The following is a 27947-nucleotide window of genomic DNA, read 5'->3' as shown; positions in this document are numbered from 1 at the left end:
CAACGGAGTGATAGTGACTAATTTGTGAAACAATTATAAACTTGAAGTTCCCGTGACATGCGACAGGACATGTTGTCTTTTGCGCATTAAAATGTCGTAAGTGCTAAATTCTTTTTAGCGGAATAACTCTAAAACTAAATGGATTTAAAAAATCCGTAACGACAATAGTCGATCATGTATGAATATCATTAATTATCTAATTTTTGTCCTAATAACCTGTAGCATTTCGAGAGTAAACCGAAAAAGTGTGAAAATTAGAGATCATTTCGTGATTTTTATCTATCGAGGAAACTTTATAGTTTATTTATAGTTTTATGCTTCTGATTGATAGGCTTGAATATGTCGTGTAGTTACTCGTGCAATATTTTATTTTTAACTTAAAAGTGGATTTATTATTATTATATATATTATTATATATTCTAAAATCAAATCGAAGATTAGTAATTTTTCCTCTGCTCCCTCTTAGCGGAACGTGCCCGGATTGAAGCCGACAATTTGAGCATTGCTAATTTCCAGCTTGCACGTGAAACACTTGATTTCAAAAATAAGGGGAGTAAGGGGACAGCATACCCCTACAGTGTGTTTTTTTAATTGGGACAGTATGACGTCGGTCTGGACCGGTCATGGTATTTGCGCAGCAGTCTGCCTTTGAGAATTTACCTAGTATTTATTATGCATTTTCAATAATTATATTATTTTCATTATGTTCCTAGCTTCGTTATTTTATATTATAAACAATAAGCATTATGGTTTTTAGGCACTTATAATCACAGGTCAGGGTGACAAAGACAAAGAAAATATCTGTCCAGAAACGAATTCAAGAAGTTTTGGGTATAATAAAATGGCGCTGATGCAGAAAATCTACTGATTCATTATAGTTCTGTGTACAGAACTATACTCAATCAGTAGCGAATACCATAGACAATAGAATTTTGGCTAAATCTAAAAAGAGCCCCTTTGTGATATGGTTTATGAAATTATAATCACGCAAAGTCACACAGTTCTTTGTAAATAATTCTAATCCAGTTATGTAAATATTCCATTAATAAAGGATTGACATTGTAGCGGTTTTCACTCAAACTTCAAATATGGATCAATTCCCAAGATTTAAGACCCTGAATGTCTAGTTGAGAAGTTAGTTATAAAATGAAGTCATTCGTTCCAGTCTGATTCTTTGCAACGTTCCGAAAATCTGGTACAAAGAGTGTTACCCGTTCTCCAATTCAAATTATTTACTTTTATGGTTAGATTTTTTTATCACAAACTGGACACTCTGGAGTCCGAATGCTTTTCCTTCCATATTTAAAGCATACTATTTCGTGTGGTTGTTTACAATTCGTAAGAATATGGGAATTAGTAGTACATCTAAGACATAATTTTTTTTCCACATACTAGAGATACAAAAGCCCTAATGTATATTTTACGCACAAATATACTCCATAGGTAAACTCTGTTGAGCGCTATAACAAAGCCATCATGGCAACTGTCTCCACGTTCATGGGCGAGGGTCACAGTCACAGATTTTGGGATCTGAATATCCCAAAAAATCAATTTGCTCTCAATATTGCTGTTAGTAAGAGAGAATAGGTAGCTTGTGGTTCCCACAATGTTGATATCGACCAATCCGAAGATTTTTTGCGCCTAGAGACGAATATGCGGAAAATAGACTAAACTTAGAGAAAATTTCGATCATGTACAAAGTTCTTTAATAAAGTCGTATGATAAAAATTGAATTGTGGTCCTTATAATCTTCTGTCGTAAAAAGTATGACTTTAATGTTGGTGATATTATTCGGCGAAAAACTTATTATCAGAGTGACACGGGAAAACGATTCTCTAAAAAACTATTTCCTAAGCATATGAAACTTTGCATTAGGAAAATTGCATTTTGCATTGTGCAAAAATTTGCATTGGGAAATAACCTTTAATATATGAATTTGTCCATATGCACGGGTCTGGGCTCTTGGCAAATTAAAGATTTTAAATTGAGAAATAATACTTGTTAAATTGTACTAAAGTAAATGTAGAACATATTTTCTCTTCTAATATAATAATAAGTCTATTTTAATATGCTAAAACTATCAATTAGTATTTTAATTGAAAACGACAACGAAATGAATGCCTTGTCGTTTGGCTTCCCTAGAAAAATAAAAAAACTAAACAACTATCAAAAAAAGAAAACTCTTACAGAAATTTATGAGAGATATTTACTTACACATACACACATTCACTCATATACACATACACCTTCACATAATATGCAGACACACAAATGCGCATATTCTACTATAGTCCATTTGTTTATTATATTGTAAGTCGCTTCATTTAAAAAATATAGTAATTTAAAATTAATGTCTAAATGTATTAATACAACGGAATTCAGGTATAATATGTTATCAATATATATTTCAATTTGTTACATTGTTCTTTGATAAACAATATTTTAAGTCGCTTCGTTCTAGCATCGAATTAGTTTTTATATAACATAAAAAAATAAATTTTAATCTGACAAACTTTGTAATTGGCTATGCAAGTACATTATTCATAATTGTAAACCAAATTTAAAAGCTGTAAAATTTGCAAACAAATAAATAAATTTAAAATTTAGCGGTGTATTAACTCATTTTATTCAAATTGTACTTTAGAATTAGGGTTAGATATTTAAATACGTAATACGCTTAGAATAATAACGCATAGAAACCTAGCCCGCACACGTTAAGTGAGGCAAATTGAAGCGTTCCCAAAGGGCCTACACGAGCGGGCGGGCCTTCAGTGCTCAAGGTCAACTTGCACCGCGAACAGATCAACAATTTTAGCTAAAAATGACGAAATGTGCGGTAAATTAGTGTAAAAATACGTCAGACAAACATAAAATAGATACTAACATCACATTCCACAAGGAAGTAACGCGTTTCAACTTGTATTTTTATATAAATATTCACTAAAACCGAAAATTAACCTACTACTAAAACTAGCCTACATGAATTTGATTTTGGCCTCACTTGTGACAGTTCGTTTGATATGAAACTATCATTCTATGCGTTATTATTCTAAGGTAATACGTTTATTTGAATAAAGAAGTGTAATAAAAAATTTAAGTAGTCGAATACGACTCTATGGATTCAATGTTTACGGGTCGACGATAAGCGCGCGAAAATTACTTTTCATCGGGTTGCGCTGCGACGTATGGGTAGCCCGCGGCGAATGATATGTGCGGGTAGTGGAGAGTGTGGGTGGAGCCAACGTCAAAACTTTTTTGGCATGAGGGCTCTTATATATGTAATCAATGACGAAGGTAGCGTTAATACTGTAATTTTATGCTGATGGTCACAACAGTGGCTAAATGTTTTGTTTGGACGGCACCTTATGCAAATAGTTAGATAAATTTTTGTCGCAATTACCTACAGTTTATCGTGAAAAAGCTGTTGGTATTTATATGTATTAACCGGACATATATAATATGTGTACGATTTTCTCAAAAACTGCTCACTGGCGAATACAGGCACTTGGGACTTATCAACTTATGTGTCAGAGTGACGTGTCCACTGCAACTGCTATGGACAGGCGTACCGCTTAGTACCAGACGCACGACTTGCACGTCCCGAAAATTTATTCCCTAAAGTAATCTATAGTATATTTCTGGGAAGATATTAATATGTATTTTTCACTTACTTTCCAGAAGGTCAAATACCTAGAGGATCGAACTATCTGCAGCAGGAAAGAGACGGTGCTCGACTGCCGCGCGATCGCCCCTCACCACCTAGAGGAGATCCTGGTGAGTGTCAAAATACAGATTATTTAATTTTATATGTCATCGTCTTTACTAATATGTGTACGTTTTAACTTAACTATTATATTATTGTAGTATTATATTTAACTACATCCGTGGCCGAATGGTTACCATGCTGGACTGACACGCAGAGGTCTCGGGTTCGATTCCCGGGCCGGGAGAAATATTTGTATGGCATACATTTATTTCTCTCGTGAGTTGAGTGTAATTTGTGGTTGTCTATGTGTGTGTCCATGGCACTCGCGATACAGAATTTCACTATGCTATGAGTATATATGGGCTATGAGTAAGTGCGTTACATGAGTGTATGCGTTATATGTTTGCACTATTATTGTATTTGTATTAATATAAAGGTTCTTTAAGCTACCTTTTAGCACCACTAGGCAATTATTATTGATACAAACTGTCTGCTGCCTCACCGTGGCTACCTTATGAACCGAGCTGCATTCACGGAGTGAAGTTTTTAATAGCAGTAGAGCTCCATGTGAAAGAGTTCATCCAGGGAAGTACTGCCACCTTACATATTTCTACCGCCAAGCAGTAATGTGAGCGCTATTGCGTTCCGGTTTTGTAGGGTAAGGGTGCTGGTGACATTACAGACACAGGGACCTGCCAAGTTACATCTCATGGTAATGGGTGTAGTGGCAGTGCTCCTCAGATCTTTGCGATTTAAAGCTCTGAGTGGCACTATAACTGCTATAGACATGCGTGTCGCTTACCACCAGGTGCACGACTTATTCGTCCCGTCGTTAAGTATCACAAAAAAAATTATTTTCTCAAAAAATATATGAATATCATGGTAGTAAAAAACATTATGCTCTATATACCACTAGACAAATTAGATTCAGACAGGTCTCTAAAAAAATTTGCGCTACAATTTCTAACCTGGGTCACCATAAAAACAATTTTTAGGCGCAATAATAACTTTTTATTGTGATAACAATTTTTTTTTATTTTATTTGAAAATTCGTACCAATGAATTATTTTAAACATCTTTCCAGTGCATGCATTACGCAAAGAATACGCTAGCGAAGGAGAGGCGGACCGCAGCGACTTCGATCGTGGGAGCCTTCGGAAAATGGCAGATGCCCACAGAAAAGTAGAAGGAATCGGGCCCATTACCAAAGAAGGCATGCCAGTCACACTCAGATCTGTAAGTTGTTTGTTGAAATGGTGACACTTAGGGTGGGCGCCTTCAAATTAGACGCATATAGACGCGCTACAGTGACACCATTGTGGCGCCGTAGCCGCGGCACACCAATTTTCATACAATATTAAAGCGTGAAACACACAGTGAGCGGGTGCGGGTCGGGCACGGGTGGTGTAGGGACCGCGGCAGGTTTAATTCCGTGTGTTTAATTTATGTGGACGATAACACCGAGCGTGGGCACGGAATGGACGCACGCACGCACCCGCGCTCTGTGTATTGTCATCCATATAAATACACGGAATGAGACCCGCCTCGGTCCCGACCCGACACGCACCCGACTCTCTGTGCGTTTCGCGGTTTAGATGCGCAGTAGCAGCGCCACTGTCGTGACACGCGCTCGCCACTTTTACAGTCACATTTGCTCAACTAAAAAAGTATTACAGATTCGCGGCTGCCGCGTCATAGTTTAGCGTCTAAATGCAAACTTGACTTTTGATATCAATACTCGTGATCAAAGTAGAAGAGAACAGTTCTTCAAAATTCAGGTCAAGTGCCGGTCATTATCAATAGTTATTATTATTATTAGGTACTTTTTTACCCTTCCTTTTACTATGGGTATAAAAACGTAGAAGACTTTTTAAATTGTGCATATTTGAATTTTTCAGGAAGTCAAGGACCCTTCGAAATGGTACAAGAAAATGTACGATACAATTCATAAAAACAAATACGATGGTGAGATTTTCTTTTAATATATTTCTTTTTATTTAAATTGTATACTTCCAAATAAAATTTAAAAATCACTTATTTTCCTTTTTTCCTTTTCTTTTTAATTGAAAATTTAAATAAAATTAAGTGCTAGTACCATTGACTTACAATTATATGGACGTCGGGTCCGCGCTAAAAAGTGTCCGCACTTGTAAGGCGCTAAAATCGTATACAGAGCGCGACACTCCTCTTTAGTCTTCATTTGTTTTACTGACAGCGCGATACTACGATGACATTACAATTTAAATTTCGAATAGGTTGACTTGGGACATTTTTTTCGTGGTTTTTGTATTGACCCGTCGTTCATTTATTTGTAAGTCAATGGCTAGTACATTTTATTTTTTTCTTTAAAATTATTCGGTTGTAATATCATTCCCCAAAATTGTTACGCATTTTCTTTTTTCAGACGATTATGTGACTATTCGATACAAAAATCGCCGAGGTGATTATTATAGACTTTTCCAAATTTTCTCTTTGCATCGGTGGCTGTATAACATGAAATTCAAAATTTAACAACGCTTCATTTTTTTTGTAAATACACTGCTTTTCGTTACGTTTCAATTATCTTATATATGATTTTTTTTTTCATTTAGATATTCATTTTCACTGCAGTTTGTATAGAAGAGAAAAACCGCAATAAAAAATTAATAAGTAATCAGCTTTTAATAACAAGTCACCGTCACATAATAGTGAAACAAATAGCTTTTAATTTTTAGTATACAACACTAATCAATCCTTAAATATCTTCGTTTATTAATATTAAATTTAAATCTGGTAATAGTATGTATTTGACAATCGACTAACTTAAGCCTACAATTAGAACTTTTCACTTTATATATGAAAATAAAGCCAAATAATAAAAACAGAGACTTTGACTCTTAATTTCATATTATAAAAGCTAGTAAACGTTATTTCATTTAACCATACATCGTCATTTTTACACTATAGTTGTTAAAATTTGCAACAGCAAGAAATGATTGCACTTTAACGTGAAGTCCGCTTTACATTATTTCCTTTAACCAAAGTAACTAAATAAATCCACTATGCTTCTCACATTGACAGGTCAACCACCTCAACGTGTGACAAACAAATCACAGTACGCATACTTTGATCCTCGATCGGGATACCTCAGCGAACCTGAAGGAGGTCTCAGCAGACTGGGCTATAGCACCTGGAGCGACGCTTATGACAGTGACGTCACCACCGGACCAAGAAGACGAACTGCATCTATGCAAGAAGACAGAAAGAACGAACCCGTTTCGCCTTATTTGCCTAGTAATAAGTAAGTATTATTTTGACGTCGTTAAAAAAGTCCAAAGACCAATCAATTATATAAATTAGAGATCTGGGAGTTCAGTAATAAAATGAAGTGAAATGAAATTAAATTCAATTTGCCTTAAATATGGTTTATAAAAGATGGTACACATAGTATATAATAATAGGACAGGCCTCATATATCACCAAAATTGGCATGCAAATAATATATGGTCATTTATATTTTATAAAATAGCAATTTTAAAGCAATTCAGTAGTTCAGTAATACGACATTTCATAAAATTATAACCCGACCTTGAAATCGTATAGTACATTATATATATAAAGCTACAAGTTCTTACTCACTAATAGAAATAGAACGCATACTTCCCGATATGGTGGAAAAAAGATATTTATACCGTTGTACGCGGATTTCAAGCGAGATTCCAAAGCAAAGAATCAAATATGAGAAGACCTAAATGTGGAAAATATGAAAGAGTGATGTGTGATGTGTGATGAGTGACCGACCCGTAGGTGGGGTACAGGGCTCTTAATGTATATTGCTATATAAGGTAAAATGGTAGTAAACAGTCGAATATTAAAATTTACTAAAATTTTTGTAGTTCCTTTATAGTGTGAAAATTGTTATTCACTCTAATTTCTGTTTGACTGTTAGGAAAATGAACAAAAGTCATTTTAAATGATATATTATAGTTCTACGGAATATAAGAAACTTTAAACCTTCGACAATGTTAAATCATATAAAAATATAAGGAGACGTTTTTTACAACGTTTAATCTACAGGCGCAACTATACTATAAATGAAACTGATACCTACTATAAATTTAATCATAAATGCATAATGAATTTGATATTTAAGACAAAAAAGATGTTAGTTTTCATCACGAAATGCCCTCGATCGTTTGTACTTATCTGCCGTTAATTGCGTTAATTTACTATAGTTGTTTGCTCCAACGAGTATAATTATTAGCTAAAATATGGATAGCCCGTTTTGTTGTGTTCTTTTTATATTTTATTTCCTGTTCTGTATATTTCAGATATAGCACGTTAGCCTCAGCAAGGGCTAGTCAAGAAGTATATAAAAACCAGCCTGGGCGTATAGAAAACTATGTTCCTGGCAAATCTTCGGTAGTGGACAAGGAAGCTAAACAGGTATATAAAGTCATAATTATAGCTGCTTGGAACTTCCATACGTCGCTCCATTATTCGTATAATTACATTGTCATTATGAAACAACATGATTCACTGGAACAATCACATTTAAAAGTCATTACCATCATTAGTATGGAATATAATAACGACTCATTTCAACTAACAGCCTGAAGTCACAAGGAAAGCAACAAAAGTTTGTTTTTTTTTCTTTTTCTAGTGGTGGGACGAGGTCATGGACATTTTTGACGGGGTAATTTTTTTTCACTATTCTATGTGTGTATTTGTTATTGCCAGTTACTAACTTAAATTTACTTACTTAAACTTAAACATAATTAATTTATACATATAATTTATTATGTTAATGATTAACATTGTATTTAATTACACAATATTTTATATAGGTGCTATAGACTGGAAAATATAATGCCTACCCCCAGCGAATCAATATGAAATCGTCTCATGTCTATCTTAGCTTACAATAAAGTTGTATAACCATTTACATTTTTATATCAATAATTTGAAAGTATATTTGTAGACAACGGAGTACATATTCTATGAAGTTATTACTCTAAAAAAAATTTAATTTTTTATTTTTCGCTGACGATGGGCTTGCAATTTTGCTGCCTTATGTACCTACCTAATACCTACTTAAATTCTTAAAAATATATTGAACAATGAAAATAACTAGTTAATAATAAAATAATATCAGTATTATTAAGCGGTATATACTCTGTCACTGATCCACTAACGATATGTCCACATCGCTGCGGGTGATGGTGCACTAACAGTGGCTAGACGACAACTCCCCCCTACCTCCTTACACCACATTGCTCGCTCGCGCCATTCAGAAGAGCGTAAGCGTTTAACCTCTCTGCCTGTTGTCTTACGTCTTTATAAAGGGTACATCCATATGCGAAAATGTCGGCTGGTAAAAATATAGATGCAAATCATGTCGGAATGTCATCTTTAGCTTTTTAATCCATTACAAAGTTGTTAAAGTAGCAACGAATATTTCCGACGTCGTATTTGCCGGTCAACACGTTCACCTGTGGATGGACACTTACTAACAGTTTGTACAGAAAAGACTTAATAGAAAGTTTATGATTTTTCCGTGGTCCTCAGACGTGAGATGCGATTGTCGCTGGAAAGCTATTTCGGACGAAAATCCTAAATGCGATTCAGACATTCAGTGTTCAGTGTAACCGCTGTAATGGCGCGTCTGAAGCACTAATAGCACCTATTCATCTCGCCAGGTCTCTTCTGTAAAAATTGAACCATGATGACGCCTGTATGCACGAAGCACGGTTCTGACAAAGTATAATAAGACAAGTAGTCCAACTCTCGCCTGTTCAACGTATCAATGCCCACTGCACGTCACGCGTAGGGTTGTCACATTATTATTTGAATTGTACCTACAGTTTGTAAACATTTCGAAAAAAAGTATTTATATTTGACGAAATATTATTTGCATCGGTTGTTCTTATCGCAACACCTTTAGATTACAATAGAACAAAAGAGTGAGCTGTCTCGGTAACGCACGTGCCATATGTGTAGTACAGACAACTAGTTTAAACACTTTTAGGCATTGGCACTTAATTCTAAATTTGATACTCATTATGCGGAACTAACTTTTTTGAATTAGTAAGGGAAGAGTGGGCAGTCAGTATTTTATAAAGTGGGTACTTACGATACGGATGATTAAAGAAATAATTCAAAACTAGAATTCAGAAAAAGCATTTAGCGCATCCATGACTCGTACGATGGACCAATAAATTAAAAAATATATAAAGTACGATAAATAAAACGTCATTATAAAAATGTGACGATAGATAATCGTAGCTTTAGACGATTCTGTCGTGTAAACGATAAGGCGGCTGCCGTGAACCGATAAATTATCGTCGCAATCTAGTGGGAATAGCTAGACACGACCGTCGTTCAAGGATAAAATGAACGTCCACGACAGACAGTCGTGATATGGGAATAAGTTACACGCGACTGTCGTCTAACGATAAATAAATACGTTACGACATAATTGGAACGCGTCCTTAACGATTTTATTATTGTATTGTAATAGAAAGGATAATCTGTTCCAAGAGATAACATTCATCGGTGAAAATTTATTTTTTCAACTATACCATGGTACTCGAATGTTGTATTGAAATAACCTTAGCCAAATATATTATTATTTTTATACCAGCAGCAGCGGATTGGCATCTCGATTATGGGAATATGATTACGAAATAGAAATGAAAGACGACTTTTGTATATAATTACGGTTCATTTATAAGTAAAAAAAATATTAAATTGACACAGAAAAAAAATTTGTTGATTACAATTTGTTTTGAAAGCTTTATTATTTGTATGTATAGTAGGGCACTCTTGTTCAAATAACCCGTCTACTATTTGGTAGTATTTATCACCGAAAACACTCTTGAAAATTCTGTAATGAATGGCGCGTGTTACTCGCGCTGTGCAACGTGAGTGTCGCGCGAAATTATGCGAATGTGTGCGTCCAGGGCGAGCACACATACAAGCCGCGCTGCTATGTTTATAAGGAGTTACACTACTTGTTTTATTATACTATGGTTCTGATGATGTCTCTCTCTTAATTCTTATATGTGTTGTTTACTTTTCTATAATACTATTCTCGGTGCGATGTTAACCTTTCCTTAATTTATAATATTGACAAGTTTCGTGTGAATGGCCCTTTTTTTATAAAAATTTAAAGACCACATTTGTCGCTGCAGGTACAATGCTATGTTAAGCTATAAGTTCATTATGACAAGTCTCCTGTTTTGATTTATCCGTTTTTTATAGAACTTATTAAAAGAGGCGTGTACAAAATACCACTCTAATATTTGTGCTAGCATGACGTTACCAATAATGTATATATGTAATACGTTTGCTGTGTGCGCTAATGTAAATATCTTTAAAATAATGCTTAAGCATGTATTGTACAGTTTTACCAAAGTTGTGGAAAACGAAATGGTAATATCTAAATGAAGAAATACATTACATTTCTATTTTGCAGCAAAACGTATCAAGTACAACATCGTTACCGCAAGGGTCACCTAAGGAGAAGAAAGATCTTACATCTGCAATATTATCGAAATCAAATATGGCAAGGTAAGCACCACAGATTACTGTAATGTATACTTAAGATATTGAATTGTGTACGAACCCATTTCGTTCAAAATACTTAAATTTACTGACCCTACTACTATTACACATCGTATAGCTTTGTGTTATGAACACACATACACCTCTGCATCTAACACCTTTCATTACCCTAAAACACATAATTCTTACTTTACATCGACCGTACTCTATAAGGGTGCGTACAGATATAATGCGCCACGTGCGCTACGCACGCGATGCTCGCACCTGCACGCGCTGCATACATACAATTGGATTACATGTTATATGTGGCGCGTACAGATCGCACAACGTAATGCTCGTGTGCAGCTCGCGAGCCATTCGCAAACAGGCGCATATGCGGCGCATTGCCAGATATGTACGCACCCTACACTGAAAGGCGCGTCGACCGCGCGTTTCGGTGTGGTAGGGTTCATATAAACTCGTACATTACAAAAATTCCCGCGCCCGGAACGTTTCCGCAGCCGCCTCTGTGTGGCCAGAGCATTGTAGAAGAATATATGGGTGTACAAATACATGTAATGTAAAATAATCAGAAACAGAACCAAAAACAACTGCAGTTTTAAAACACTAACAGAAAATTACTTTTCAGGGCTTTAAAAGAATCAGGTTACGAGTCAGATTCAACTTTAATATTTAAACGAAGAGACGAAACTGAGGCGCCATTGTCACCTGCAGAGAGACGAGCTGCTTATAGAGATCTTCAGGCTGGTGGAGAACCGCCTTTAAGAGGATTCCGATCACCAGCTCCACCTAGGCAAGGTAAATTATGTATTGTTTTTTTGAGAACTAAAGCTGTTTCTTAAGTACAAGTATAAAGAAAAACGATTTTTGAATCACTGTAATGGTACGAATGTATCTACTTTAAATTAAACGGTTTGGTTATGTAGACAAAAATACGTTACAATTTTAATAAAGGAGTCTTGTGTAATAACGGAAAGAATGTCGCTTTCTAAGGGTCTCTACTCAATGCTCAAGTCAGGATTTGAGCAGACTTGAGTATGATTTCAAGCACTGGAAATACTATTGGCAAGGACTAAAAGCTTTTGGCATATGCCTGTATTTATTATAAAGTCTAAATTATTGGTAGTTAAATTAAAAAGAATTTCGTCGAATGCTAGCATTTAACAGCATGGTTTTAGTATTACATATATCTTTTTATTTAATTTGGTGTCGGTGTATAACACATAATTATTTATAAGAAAAATGTTTTGGACATAATATCAAACTGAAGAACATAAATCGTCTCGTTGTGATCTAGATCACTAAACACTGGCTCTATTAAAAAAAACTGGTCAAGGCCAAATACATTTTTCCATGTATCACCACATGGCCTACCATGTGGCAATGTATAACGCGAGCGCTCATGGTCACACTATAATGACTGTAACGATCCTCTCTAACCATGCAAACTGTAGTTTAAAATCACGTATATCTGAGGTAAGTCCATATTTCTAAACTAATACACTGCATGTTGATTTACTCTTCATAACAAGGTGCTGGGATCCTGGCTGCGTATCAAGGTAAAAATTGCATGACAGACAAATAGACTCCAAAATTAAACAAGCACCGCATAGTCCTTTTTACACGTATTACTTGCAGCACTCAGTAGAACCACGGATAGTAAACGCAAGAATGCTTTTCAGCGTCACAGAACATCGCAGGAGCACAAAGTCACGTTTGTATCACGGCTAACGAGCACAAGAAGAATGTGCCACTGAACAACATTGAATTTCCACAGACGAAGCGGAAATTGAGTACATTCCGATTACTTCAACGTTGACGAAGATAAGAGTCCATAAGAAAACACCCCAGCTACATGAAGTTATATGCTATCCTGTGACTAACAGCGAAGTGGGTGGAAGATTTAAGAAATACATCCCATCTTTCATAAGCGTTGATGTACCAAATAGAGCGAATGAGAATCCTCCTGCGCCACCGAGAAGAATTTCATCGAAAAACAGTAGAACTTTGAAACTGGTGACTTCAACACGGCCTGTATCCAGCTCGCCAAAACGAACCCCGTCTACAATACAAACACGATCTAACGTTGATTATCTTAGGGACAAGATAAGTAACAAATTGACCAGACAAAACACACATGTTATTACGAAAAGGGGCTCTGTACCTGATACCAAACTGAGTGCCAATCTGAAAACAAACAAATCTCGTGTCATGTCAACTTCAGCACCGCCAGCAGTTAACAGAAAAACTGTAATTACATCTCCAAAAACATCCCTTAAAAACACAACAGTCATGAAAACACACGGAACAAGCAGTTTTGGCTCTCCCAGAAGAACTGTATTACCAACAGAGTATAACACTATCAACAGTAAATATGGTGATTGTACTAATTCAGTAGTAATAGAAGGAGGGGCTGGAAGGAAAACGCCAATATCGAATATATTAGATAAAGTTACTTCTCTTGATAAGTTATGGAGTTCTGAAAAACGTAATGAGCGTATAGATTTAACTAAAGTAAAATCGAAATCTATTTCAAGAGGAATCACTGGTACTGCATCAAGCGGAAATAGCAGCACCAAGTCGACTATACTAAATTCTAACATTAAATCAACATCGCCAAATGCAGTTCATAAAAGTAGAGATATGATTCGTACCGCCGAAAAATTACAAAAATTAAGAATTTCCAATATTCAAGCAAAGTCAAATCCTTGCCTAGCGACAAGAGGAGAAACCAAACCATCTAAATCACTCCAAAGTTCTGCAAATATGTCAAAATCAACAATTAACATTGCGTCACCTGCGAAAAAGCAAAACCAAATTAAAACAGCGATTGTAACAAATTTGAAAAAGAAAAAATCCTTAGAAAGCGTTGTCATGAGACCACGTAGCGTGCCGTGTCACGAAGCATGCACAAAAAAATCTAGAGATGCAAACAAAACCGTAAAAAAAGTTTCCAAAACAAAAAGTACCAAAAAGACAACCTCCAAGTCATCCAATGATTCTGAATCCGGTAGTCAGTTTGGCGACATCTCAAATGAAATTTCACGTTTTGAGTCTTTTGAGAATATACGCAAACAGAAAATTGGCTCGAAGGAAATAAAAAGAACTCGAGATGCAGTTCTTTCAGATTCTTTCTTTCAACATCTATTCCTTAGAAACTGCTACTATCCTAGCGCGTCGTACTCTCCAATAGAAGCTAATACATCAGTTTTGCAAAAAGCTAAAATGTTCCAATCGTTTCCTCAAGATAATACTGCCCCAAGATCTTTAAATACTTACTTAATTCATCGTAAACCTGTTTCACTCTCTCGGTTCAAGCTCTGGGACAGGTATCCAAGTCCGACCAGCACGCAGAACCCAAGATCGGTGTCATGGCCGGGTAGAACACACACAAATGTGCGTAAGTTTGATAGCTTACAGAAATGTGAGGAATTTGGATCAACTTCGTCATTAGCTACTGTGCGAAGTAGGAGTGAACCACCAATTAATAAAATTTACTTCTCACAAACATCTCGTCCAAAATCACCAACTATCGTATTTTTTAAAAAATCTAGAGATCCTTCAGTTACGCGACAACCATCTCCCCCAAAAATAATCTTTTCTCAAACTTCACGACCTGTGTCACCCAAAGTTACTCGAAAATTAAAAAAAGAAGCTTCACCCCAAAGAACTCAGTCACTGTCACCAACGAAATTAATATTCACTGAAACAATTCGACCTATTTCACCCATAGTAACTAAACGTACAACTCCTAAATCAGAAGTAATAGAAATAAAATGCGAGGAAGATAGATATCCAACTACAATATTCTTTTCTCAAACAACAAGACCAGTTTCACCAAAAGTTATAAGAAAATCTACTTCGGCAGCTAATAGTAGAAGTCAATCGACATCACCTGTGTCGGTGAGATCTCCGTCCTATCGTCGTATATATAATGCGAGATCACAAGGCAGCAAACATGCGGATACAACAGTAAAAAGTGTTATTCGAACTAGAAGTGCTGGTGATGCAGACAAAAAAGCACCAAAAGATATTCTATCAATAAAAACCAAAAGTGCTTCAAATTTGTATACAACAGATCCCGATTATGAAGAATACGTTCAAGACATGCAGAATAATAAAATTAGATCAGAAAGATTTCGTGAACTAAATAGATATTACGCTTACCTGGAAAGGGTCGCAGAATTGGAAAAGACTACATCCACTTGTGACTTGCGACATAGGAAAAGGGACGAAGAAATAATAGATTTTGATCGTTGGAAAAAAATACGAGCTATAGAAAGAGCTGAAGAAGAGTTGAATAACCTGTATCTTAAATTAAGAATAGCCCAAAATGAGAATGATGTTTTGTTCTATCCCAGAGACCTCAAAGATTTTCGATGGAACTATGACAGGGATAGGGGATTAAGAGTAAAAGAAAAATCTGTTGAGGATTTGAAAGATCACTTTCAACAAATCCCTCACTATGATTCTATAGACGCCGATCAACCAAAAGATACTTATAAACCTCTGTGGAGAGGAACCAGTGTTGCAGAAACAGCTTTTAATATTAATAGAAAAAATGAAACTGATAACATTGAACCTCGATCCTTTGTCAAGCCTGTTTTAACCTTACATCAGGAATCGTCTTTAACCGAGTTACGTAAAAAAATAGGTCTAGGAAACCGTTTATGGAGCAGTTTGTCTTTAGAACAGGTGAATGCATTGAAAAACCAACTAAATGCAATATACAGTCGAGAATTAGAATGCAAATTGAACAAAGATACAGAAAATTATTTTGTAGATGTAAATGATGAAGCAACAAAATCTCCTGGTAGCAATTTACACGTCAGATGTAATTCTTTGATTACACCACCACATTCACCCGAAACTCAAGACAAGGAATTAACTAAATCCGAATCAATAGCTGCTATTTCGTGCCCAATAACTTCGGTAAAAGAATTAAAACACAATGTCAATGAAATCCAAATGAGTCTCAGTGAAAATGAAAAGAAAAAAATATCTCAATCTATAAGCAAAGAGGTGTTGGGGAGAATAAACAGATTTGAAAATACTGCACCGCCATCTTTGAAACAAGCGGTGGAAACCAATGAAATAAAGAAAAATGGACTAAAACTCACTGAAACTCATAAAAACAATACAGAATCTTCATCGGAAATAAAAAAAGAAATACCTCACGTAGACAACGAAGGAGAAGATGAAAATTTAAGACATACTGTTTACCCCGTAGATAATACCCATGACATACAATGCAAGTCTTCTGCAAGTGAAACAGAAACAGTAAGTTCCGACGTTTCAAATAAAACTGTAATATATAGAGAACCTAAAAAAGATGTTAAAAAGAAAGTTGAATATTTTGAGTCAGTAAAAAATCAATCAAGCACACAAAAAATAATTTACCATGCTAGAGAGGGTTCAGATGAAAAAGCCAATCAAGACAAAACTGACAGTAAAGTGTCCAAACTACTTGAGATAAAGGATATAGAGAATAAAGAGCCACAGAAAACAATAGTACAATCACAGTCTTGCACAAACATTAAGGAACTTTTCGGAGAAAGTGAAAAAAATAAATTTTTGTCTCTTCCATCAAATTCTGAACTATATTCGAGGTCCCCTTCACCCTACTCGGAAGTGTACGTCGCCGATCGACGCACGCCAGACACGCCACGGTACTCCAGCGATGAAACGATCTGGCGCAGTCGAAGCCCATCACCCGACCCAGAGCGGTATTGGCGCGCCTACCTCAACCTGGCGCGAGCGGGTGAGGTACGTCGCCTCGCGCGCCGTTTTGACTCGCCTTCGGCGGCAGGCGCTGTGCTGCGTCGGCATCGTAGCGACCCCGAAATTGCACGTAACGTGCTGCGCAGTAAATGGTCTTCAGAAGAAAGATTGGCTCAACGTCGCGACAAGTCGAAAGGAGTGCTACCTGTAGCGCGTATGCCTCTTCGGCCGACAAACCGATATATGCCACATATAGATGTTATATCGAAATTGGCTACTCTTAGAAAACGTACCACTCCACGTTCTAGATCAGCTGAAGAACCTCCAGAATGCCGGGCTGGCGAAGTAGATCGCATTCGACGAAGATTCGAAGCTATGTCCATTCTTGGCCAAATATACGCTTCCGCTCCCGATGTGAGTGAACTTCGTGACATTGCACCGTACCTTGCAGGGCCCTGGACAGCACATCGTTATCCAAAGCGTAGCGATAATAACAGGTCAATTAAAGATCCGACAGCTTTAGTCCGTGGGCGTACGTCACCAGTTAAAAGAGAAATTAAACGCTCTAGCTCTAAGGCGCCTGTGAAATTGAGTTCTATTTTAAAGAGCGATGTATTCGCAAAGCAAGAATTTGATCCGTCGGTGCATCGGCCAGCTAGCCGCTACGAGCCGCCCCCCGCGCCGCCGCGACCTCCGCCCGCTGCGTGGCCCTACCGCCTCGCGCCCTATGTCACGCCATCACGACACACGGTCACATTCCAAGGTTACTTTTACTATATTTTTCTATGTCATTAATTTTACTCAGTTTGTTTAATTTTGGAGTTCATGTACATATACCAAAAGAAGCTTCTCTCGTTCAAGATTTATTGATAATCGTTATGTGTTCCATTCACCGTTCGTGCTTAATGCGTCGCGTGATTACTTATTATTGTGATGTTTTGAATTAATTGGTTTTTGTTACTTTTTATGTACATAAATATATCGAAATCTGCAATTACATAGTAATTACATACTACAATTATTACATTATACGACTAATCAATATTTCTTGTTTCATAGCCTACATTTTTTTTATTTTTGTTTGTTCCTTTATCATCCTGTTTTGTTATACCCTGGTAGAGACCAACTCAGCCCCGGAGCCACCACGACGAGCATTCTACGGAAGTATATCGGATACAGGCAAGTATCCTTATATATTATCATAACACAATATCTAACTTTAATTCATTACTTGTATAGTCATCATCAACGACATCTTCAAGATAATCTTGACCTACTTTGTTCACATTATATAAGTCAACACAATCACCAGCTACTTTCCTTCCTAAAATCTGAGAAACAACTCAACTCGTGAGAGCTAGCACGCGCTTCAATTATACTTACATTATCTGTGCGAATAAAAAAGAAACAATGGTTCTTTGTTCAAAACAATCGGCCCCTAACTTATTCATCTGAGCCTGACCACCGCCGCGATCATACGTGGTCTTGAATCAAAGTAATAAAATGTAAGACAAATATATTCCACAAGAAATTGGTCAAAAACTGACAAAAAATTGCATCACAAAAATGTAATTCGCGTCGTGATATTGTTTCACAGCAATGATATTTACATTTTGCCAATACAAAAAGTGTATTCTTTATCTGATTAGGTATGGGCCTCTAAACCGCGAATTTGCGTCATTCAAGTTACCAAAACCTGTTGGTTCGGTTTTTATCGAACGTCAAATAGTCCATCTAACCTCGTATTCGCGACCGTGTGTTGATCATCAGGAATTTTTATTGTGTTGTGGTACTAGTGCAGCCAATGCAGATATTGGTCATAATTCTGTACAGGTATGGTGAAGCACATTATCTACTAATATTGATAAAAGCCGCTATCTAGGCATGTTATCTATGTACTTTTAGTGTAGTGCCAGCCATCTGAGTATGAAGATGGAATGAGTGATATATTTTATAACCTGTTATATAGTGTTTAGTAAATATGGGTGACAAAACAAGTAGCGCAACAAACACCGGAATCACTAGCCATACCAAGGACAAAGACATTTTCAATGAAGACTGTGAATTTTTTAGTGATGTGCCCTTGTCTGGTTCTTTATCTAAGTCACTATTAGCCTTAAACAAGTACGTGAAAAAGAATTTACTTTATGACGAAGAAGGCGAACACAAAGATGATGGTAAGGACGAAGCGTACTTCTCTAAAGAAAGCAGTCCAAATGAATCGGTATCTAAAAGTGATTCAGAAAGTTTAAAGAGCAATGAGTCCTTTGATAACAAAAATCAGAGACTCTACGTTGAAGTAGTGACGTTCAACGAAATTCTTGATTCGCCTAAGATTGAAATAGAATCTAATTATAAGGAAACTGTATATAATGTAGATCAAACCGACGACTATAAATCAATGCAGCTGCTTGAAAAAACTGAAAACGCTGAATCAACTACTGAAATAAATGATATTCACGTAACTAGACCGCTCGTACAACACAACTGCGCTTCCCTAAATGACTTAACTAGGGCCAGTACGTGCGAGAACGAAAATTACGAAAAAGAAGTAATACTTCGAGAAAAAAACAGTGATGTAAAAAGAGAGGAAAATCGCCACACCGTGCATGATTTTACAGAATGGGGAAATAGAACAATAATCTATCCGGATGTTTACGCACCGCTCCCATACAGTGAGTATTGTTTACTATTCAAAAGTTATAGAGAAACAATATTCTACACTTCTCTGACAAGCCACACTCATTGTCAAAGCAACTCAAATCTGTAGTCGTTAATCCACAAAAATGAATGTGATATTGTATTCTTGATGAGTGGGAATGTTTCATAAGGAATTACGTCATGTTTGCTATAGTAAATGCAATAGATAGCTTTATCAAGCGCGTGGACGGTACGCGGTGTTATGCGAAAGTTGCGCGCGCGCCGCTTGCATTTGGCGGGAGATTTGAGGTAGTGGGCACGACCATGACTCGAAAGTCTGCAAGTGCATCTGATCTATAGTAGTGGTCGAAGAAAGACGTCGCGGTCGTGACAAACGTAAGGACTTGTTTCTGTGCTTGTTTTGGTGACCTAGTCAGTGCGGTGTAGTGATAACGATGGGTATCCTTAAGCAGATAAAGAAGATAACCTCCCATGGTTCGTCCTGGTTTTTGTTTAATACAATATTATCATTGCATAAATGTTTGATGTAATATTTTAATCTTACAGTAATAACGAATTTTGCAATAACCATGAAGTAATAATAATAACAATATTGTTCTATTTATTAAGTTAAATCTGTTGAAATACTGGCTATAGTATACCTCGTATTCTGTATTCAAATTTGTATTGTTTTATATACTCGTATTTCAAAAACTTGCTTTTCATGTCGCCATTTCAAATACTATCACTAACTAGCAAAAACAAGGTTTTCCCTATTTTTTTACACGAAAACACCACAAAATCAAGTCACACTCAGAAATTGTTTGATACTTTCCATTAGTATTGAAGTGATATTTGTATAATTATTTTTCTATTTTTTTTTTTGTTTTAGCAGTATTTATTTCTATTCATTTTATTTACTTCTCTATACGTATGACAAGAAGATTATGCTACTGTTTAAGTTTACTGAATGAACCTAATGATAGGTACTTTACATAGGTTCAAACATAATGAACTCGCTTTTCTTCAATTATTAAACAGAACCCATCAAGTGCAAATAGGTTGGCCGCGCAACGAGGGTTCTGTACAGTAACAATATTGTAGAGATCGTGACCATAATTTGATACGTTATGCTTGATTGGCTAATAATGAAATCTGTTCGTTCATGTCGTATAAACTCTTGCTTAATTTATGTCCTAATCAGAATTTTTGTCATATAGATAATTGATCGAGTTCTTAGATTTTCGCGATCGTTACATATAGGAAATAAAACTTTTTTTAGGATTTAAATTGACTGATTGACTGAGGTGATACAGTCGTCAACCAGTTATGTCTAATATTAATGCAAACCACCCTATTATTTTCCACTATGGCTACAAAAGTTATTAATTAAATACCTTATTTTTAATTTTACAAACAAACATTCCAATTTACGTTACATTATTTAAATCCGGAAAAATGGTTTCTTCCTAAATAGATAATTTACCAGACGTAAAATGGTTCATCTTCCGGTATTTTATGACTCACAAAAACTAGGTCAGTTCTTAAGTTGCATTCATATTATGCCGTATTTAATTGATAAAATCTTCAAAACAACTTTCGACTGTTACTGTATCATTCTGTCTCGTTTTCAATAACATCTTTTCAACATTAATGAATTTGTTTTTCCAAATTCCCTAGTATCAAAACGAGTAGCTTACATTTCCCTATTATATCTTATTGTTTCTTGTATAGAAGAAAAAAAAACTCGTCTATTTAAAGCTAGAAAGTTTTAACATGGCTCTTGCCTCGAGGTATCGTGCTCAGGAAGCTATGAGTTAAGCTCATGCTTTAACGGAAGTGTTTGCCAGCCCTCTAGTCACTGAACGCTTAATAATCGTATTAGTGTATGTGTGTTACATTTATTTAATGCCATGCAAATATAATTAATTAAAAAAAACATTGAGTAAATATAGTATATGGACGTTGGCATTCATACAAAAAAGTCTCAATTGTAAGTGACAAATTGACCAAACTGCGTAATGTATTATTCAATACATTCACTTCCAATTACTGTAATTGACTTGCCGATTACTCGCAAAATGTTAGATAAAGATTTTTTAATTATAGTACTACTGGATTCCTGCATACTTCTGTTTTGTTAACGACTATTACACAACCAGTAATGATTTTAATGTTTGATTTTACGTTGACGAAATAAAAAACTGGACCTTCCGCTATTGTGGAATTTTCATGACTTACAATTTGCTCATTGATGTCGATCGATACTATCGCAATCATTTTAAGGTTAAAAGTATCTTGTCAGCTGTTACTTGCGTTGTTAAATACATTCAAACAAATATTGACTGTGCCGTACTGTCGCCAAAAGAGTTTACTCTACCAACTCGGCGAAAGTCCAAACTTTTTCAACGCTCTTTCTCTACGTGACCAAATTAAACCTTCAAATGCCCACCATTTGCAGATTGTTACAATTTTTACTTCAAGTTAGCACTCTCGGAAAAATTTCCTTTTTGAAAATATCCACTTGTTATTACCAGCAGTTCTCTAGTAAAGCAGTGTTTAGAATGTCATTTACATTTATCAAACAATTTGTTTATAATATTTCTAATTATTTAGTCAAACATCACCGAGAAAGATTGCTTGCAAAGAAATGCCAATGAAAGCCAAAGCTTAATAAAATGCATGAAATTTATGGAAAATATTTTTACAATGCAAATTAACTATTAACGCGAGAAACCTTTACGATCTGTGATCGTAGTAGCTTTCCACGATTCTTGTAATCGACTTCTACATCTATCGGAAATTAGAAATTGCTTTCTCAGTAGTCATCTATCATTAAAATTCCCCTGTGTTTAGATTTACTCAGAAGATATTGGTTTGACAACAGTTTCATTATAAGAAAGCGATAACAAGCATTTTGCAGAATCAGTTGTTTTTTGTTTAGTATAAGAAAGTTTAAAGCTTTTTGTATTCAAAAAAATATCACTTTCTAGTAAAAAATGTCATTTATTAGAAAGTGATTAATACCAAAAGATATAACAAGAATCACAATACTTCAATTTGTTACTTAGGCTGTAATCAATGATAAAAGATTATACATATCAGTAATTTTAATATATAAATTCCTAAAAACAATTATCAACTGGATCGGTCTCTCTATGCAAACTAAAATTAATTCAAAAGTAAAAAAATACCACACTTCTGAGGAACTGTATGCTTGTCTGTAAGTATATACACAATGCAAGTTCACGAGTGTCGTAAGCGCGTGCCAAGAATTACTTATCTTGTGAAAGTTACCGAAAGGGCTTTCGATTCTCCTCAATAGGACTTACGACTGTCCGATACTAAGTAGTTTTGTTACATTAATTTATATGTTACAAGGGTATCTCATACAATACAAGGGTATATCTATTATTGTTTGTACAAATGAATTAGTAGGTATGCAAAATACGTTTAAGTTGTGGTAGCCTACCGGTTTGACCTACCGCCTCTCAAACAAAGGCCGTGAGTTCGCATCCGAGCGTACCTCTTAGTTTCTCGACAGTTATGTGCGAAACTTAATTTGAAATTTACAATGACATTTTCGGTGAGGTAAACCGTCGTGATGAAACCTGCACGAAGAAGGTTCACAACTTTCGGAAAACTCATAAAGTAAATAAGGTGAGTAAAAAACCCATGCCCAGAAGTGAGACGTACAAATGGGTGGGTTCAGTTTTAACTAAGTAAAGTAAAAATTGAGTATTGTGTGACTTTTAAGAAATTGTTATGCAATAAGGGTTATAATATGTCTAATGCCTAGAAAGTTAAAATCTATTCAATGTTATTTTCGTTTTATCACGTGAAAGTTAACGCATATTTCGTCAATATTAATAGAGAAGCACCTATTATTAAAGTTTGGTTTTAAGACCATCTTGTAACGTTACGACTTCCTCTGACAGTTTTCTCGTAAACCGGTTCCGCTCGCCATGGACTATTACGTCTCGTCACATAATCAACGCGTTCAAAATATCGCCGATCGCCACGTTACGCCATTGGCGATGCCATAACTTAAAAAATACTTTCACCTACACTAAAATTATTTTATTTAGGTAATATCTAATACACTTACACGTAAAAACTTAACATGTGAAAGTTGTGAGTAATTTTTATATTTACATTTTGTTAATTACTTTTGCTGAAATAAAAGAATTAGGTAAATGAAAAATGTAAACAACGTAGGTACAACAACAATACAAATACTCGTTGTTGCACACAACAACAAAACGCAAAATAGGTACAAATAAAAGACAAATACAGGCATACTATATCTATTTTTGTCAATTACAAAGTAATTTTCTTAGATCTGTGTGTTACCTAGTAGGTGTTGCGTGCACGTGCAGCATTACTACAAAGAAAATGAAATAGTGATATCGATAAAAAATCCTTTTGGCCTTTACAATTACGCAACCCTTTATTTACTTCGTTTGCTTACGTACCCTGTTCAAACAAAAACCTGTTCTCCCTTTTCTCTTCTCGACTGAACGCTTCGCTAAACCGTGTGTTTGTGATTTCTAAATGATACATAATGCAGTTTCCTACTGTATTAATTCACAAGCACATGTGATACCTCATGCGTACCTATTAGCGTATTTTGAAGAGGTTTTTCGAACAACTCTATAAGCTATACCAAGAAAAATTATTGTCCAAAGACAATTGACAAACGAATGCGGAATATATGTAATTTATCGATATTCGATAAGCATATCTATCCAAAAATCTTTCATATGCCGTGTCGTATGTTTATCAAATATAGTTACTCATTATGACGTTACTAATAAGATATATTTTCCATAGAATCTCCGAGGCGATACGTGGAGAGCGATGTCAATATCCACTACCGGTGCCCGGTGCGGCACGATCCGCTACCTCTGGTCCCCGAGCGAGAGCTGGCTCGTCAGCAGGCCGAGCACATGAAGCGGTTGTACAGAGAACAACGCCGGAACAAATACCTACAGGCAAGTTTTTTTCCTATACTTTTTTACAACAGCAGTGCAACACTCTTTTTGCGATCCATGTCGCTACCTAGTTTAAGAAATACGCTCAGTACGGTTGACGATCGTCGAAGGAATGGTTACTCGAACCGTGGTAATGAAGATGACTTGCCGCACGAATTCGCATCACGCCGATTCGCAGTTTTGTGTTTCGACCCGTAGGCCTAATTCACACTGGCGCAGAGTCGAAGCGTCACGTCACGTCCTGTTTTTCAACTACAACGAATGGCGACGCGCGACGACGCTCGCATTAACGCGCCCGGATCACAGTGCTGAACCAGTTCAGAGACTTTTGAACATTCACTGCGCGCAAGTAACGCACAGCGACGCGCAGTGACGCGCGAAACCACTCGACTTTAACCAAGCGTCGACGCGCGATTCCATATTTGCATAACACAAATTTGTACCTAATAGTGGGATATGGGAATAGAGATGAATAAGCTATGGGCGAAAAACATGACGCGTCACGACGCTTCGACTGCGCCAGTGTGATTTACTTTTTGCTTGTAGCTCGAGTAACTTTTTGCTACTATAGTACATAAGTAGCTGAATAGAAACCATCACGTTATCTAATCCTTTTTTAGGATAAAGATAAAGCTACTACGTTCTGTATTATTGAGAACTTTGTGATCGTACAAAAAAATGTTATTATTTGATACCCGATCTATTTATACTGCGAACATTACGAACTTACGCCAAGTGATCTTCTACTGTTTATATATGTAGTAGTGATGAACATACTCAAATAATGCTCAACTAATTTCAGATCCTAATTATATCGATGTAGAGTAAAACACGAATAAAATGTCTGAATGCGATTAGCGTGTCAGTCAACGCTCACTTGACGTTCGTTGGATCCAGTTAAACCATAAACACGCTACCACTGTTTGATCGATATTACGTTACTGTCTAGAAATAAACATAAACATAGACCTTGGAGTGTCTATAATAACAAATACTATAATTTTATTCAGGAAGTGTATTCAGCAACTGCTACTTTTAGTTGTAAAGATTATGTATCATTATTTGTGAGCCCCGTCTTGTGGTCATAAAAGGGTAATGTAAAAGTGGAAAGTTTTCAATAATCTCGTATACGACACACAATGTCTACATTTTGTGTAAACTCGACTGCTGGTAATATACTCTAAGTTTTGCGGTTTTTAGTACTCATATAATATCGTCCCGGTCACCAAATGGACCGTGCTGTTAATTGCGCCGAAAATTGTTAAGTGCGCTTTTCGACTTACAAATTCGACATTAGATCTACGCTTCGTGAGTTAACATGTAACGTCTTGATTATGTAAATTCGTTGATTTATCTGGTCTGATATAGAATCACATTAAATAAGCTAGACTGTCGCCTTACCAATCACTAACTTTCAATGAGTTTCTTTACAATAAGTTTACACGTTTCGACATTCCTCACGATGGAAATGTAACAGAAGAATTCTTAAAGTCTGCTGGGTCGTTCTGTAGCTCAGTTGGGAAAGCATCAGGCACGGTATGCTGAATGCGCTGGTTTGAATCCAGCCGGATGGTAGAAAATTTTGTTAGTGTTCGATATTTGTATTAATAGCAGTAAGTAGGAGTAGAGCTCCTTATGAAAGAGTTCGTCCAGGGTAGTACTGCCACCTTACCTATTTCTGCCGCCAAGCAGTAACGTCAGCATTACTGTGTTCCGGTTTTGAAAGGTGCTGCTGGAATTACAGGCACATGGGACTTGTCATCTTATGTCTCAGGGTGACGGGCGCAGTGGCAGTGCCTCTCAGATCTTTGGGATTTAAAGCTCTGAGTGGCACTGCACCTGTTATGGATAGGCGTGTAGTTTGCTATCAGGCGCACGACTTGCTCGTTCCGTCACTTGACATTATGAAAAAAAAAATTATAACAGAAGGTTCAGTGTCGGACCTTCCGCTTATTTCAACAAGAATTCACGTATTTACATTACTTCCATGCCTCGTGGCTTGTTTAGACATGTTTCCAATATTACACTGACCTAAATCTCGACAGTTATGTGCACGGCCCCATCACGCTATTGTAATGGGAACTCTGGAAAACCGATTGTTTGTGAAACTCAAGAAGCGTAATGACAATGCTTTAACAAAAACGTGTACGTTTGTAACTAAAATTATTACATTTTGTTACGATTATACCTATTTATCTATTTCATTGGGAGAAGACGTGTATCCGTGTGTAAGTCGGTCGTATACAGATATCATCACTTAACAAACAACGCCGGTCAAGTAGAAAATCATTGGTTTTTACATGTAAACGATATACTAGTCAAAATAAACGTGAATATTAATAAATGTTGTCTAACGAACACATATTATACAATTACATTTATTGAGATTTTTGTGAAATAACTCCACTAGTTTTATTATTATCAATACAAAAAAAGAAAAATTTCGTCGACCCGGTGAAACTCGAACCCACATCCACGCTGCACCGTAGCATTGCTCTTACCAACCGAGCTACGGGTCCAGTTACTGAGCCGTCCAAATTGTCCTATATGTTTTTGTTATAGATCTTTGTACTTTGAGGGGCACAGTGGCAGTGTCCCTCAAATCTTTGCAATTTAAACCTCTGAGTGGCAATGCAACTCTTATGAACAGGCGTGTCGTTTGCCACCTGGCGCACGACTTGTTCACCCCGTCACTTGATATCATTAAAAAAATTCACTCTCCTATAAAATAACTTGAAAATTACTTGAGGGGTGTTGTTTCGCTAAGCAACGATATTCGAAATAATTAACTAAACTAAACTAAGTAACTTCAAAAAAAGGAGGAGGTTCTCAATTCGACTGTATGTTTTCTTTTTGTATGTATGTATATATGCTACGCGATAACTCCGCCATTTGCCAACCGATTTTGAGGATTCTTTTTTTGTTGGAAACAGGGTACCTCCATAGTGATCCCATTTAATTTTGAAGCAAATCATCCACCTCTGAGGGTGGCTGTTCACGCATGAAGATTCATTTTTATAAATAGCGCCTAAATTTTATTATAAGGAGCAATTATTTTAATGGTTGATTTTGCTATTTTCCAATTCAAGGCGTTTCTCTCTCTCTCAATATACTTTGAGTAGTGAGCACTGATTTTTATTATCTTCTGTGTATCCGGGTTTGCATACTATCCGGTAACCGATTTCAATAAAACTTGGCAAATAGGTGTAATTCCACGTACTTTTGAGGTCGGTTTTTTTAGCACTCTGTGCTGAGATTATTAACTTGTCCACATAGTTAAATAATTTTAATTGTTTTTGTGACAAACCTTTCACGTATCCCCGAAAAGTGCGAGTATCGAT

The 27947-nt window shown here is 36.1% G+C and overlaps 1 protein-coding gene across 1 annotated transcript in view; it reads left to right on the top strand.

The window, feature by feature from the left end:
* Positions 1-27947, top strand: part of LOC113232031 — a 215945-nt gene that overhangs the window by 173847 nt on the left and 14151 nt on the right. Inside the window, exons 11-21 of the mRNA XM_026466655.1 lie at positions 3679-3774; positions 4791-4942; positions 5605-5671; positions 6111-6146; positions 6767-6986; positions 8017-8131; positions 8349-8381; positions 11163-11257; positions 11880-12049; positions 18092-18151; positions 24446-24802. Of these exons, the coding sequence (XP_026322440.1) occupies positions 3679-3774; positions 4791-4942; positions 5605-5671; positions 6111-6146; positions 6767-6986; positions 8017-8131; positions 8349-8381; positions 11163-11257; positions 11880-12049; positions 18092-18151; positions 24446-24802 (1401 nt within the window). The remainder of the gene's footprint in view (positions 1-3678; positions 3775-4790; positions 4943-5604; positions 5672-6110; positions 6147-6766; positions 6987-8016; positions 8132-8348; positions 8382-11162; positions 11258-11879; positions 12050-18091; positions 18152-24445; positions 24803-27947) is intronic.

The sequence above is a fragment of the Hyposmocoma kahamanoa genome, unplaced genomic scaffold, assembly GCF_003589595.1.
Source record: "Hyposmocoma kahamanoa isolate Upper Pololo Valley unplaced genomic scaffold, ASM358959v1 66, whole genome shotgun sequence".
In the NCBI taxonomy this organism is placed as follows: Eukaryota; Metazoa; Arthropoda; class Insecta; order Lepidoptera; family Cosmopterigidae; genus Hyposmocoma; species Hyposmocoma kahamanoa.
The sequence above is the reverse complement of the archived record's forward strand: the minus strand, read 5'-3'. Positions and strand labels throughout refer to the sequence as shown.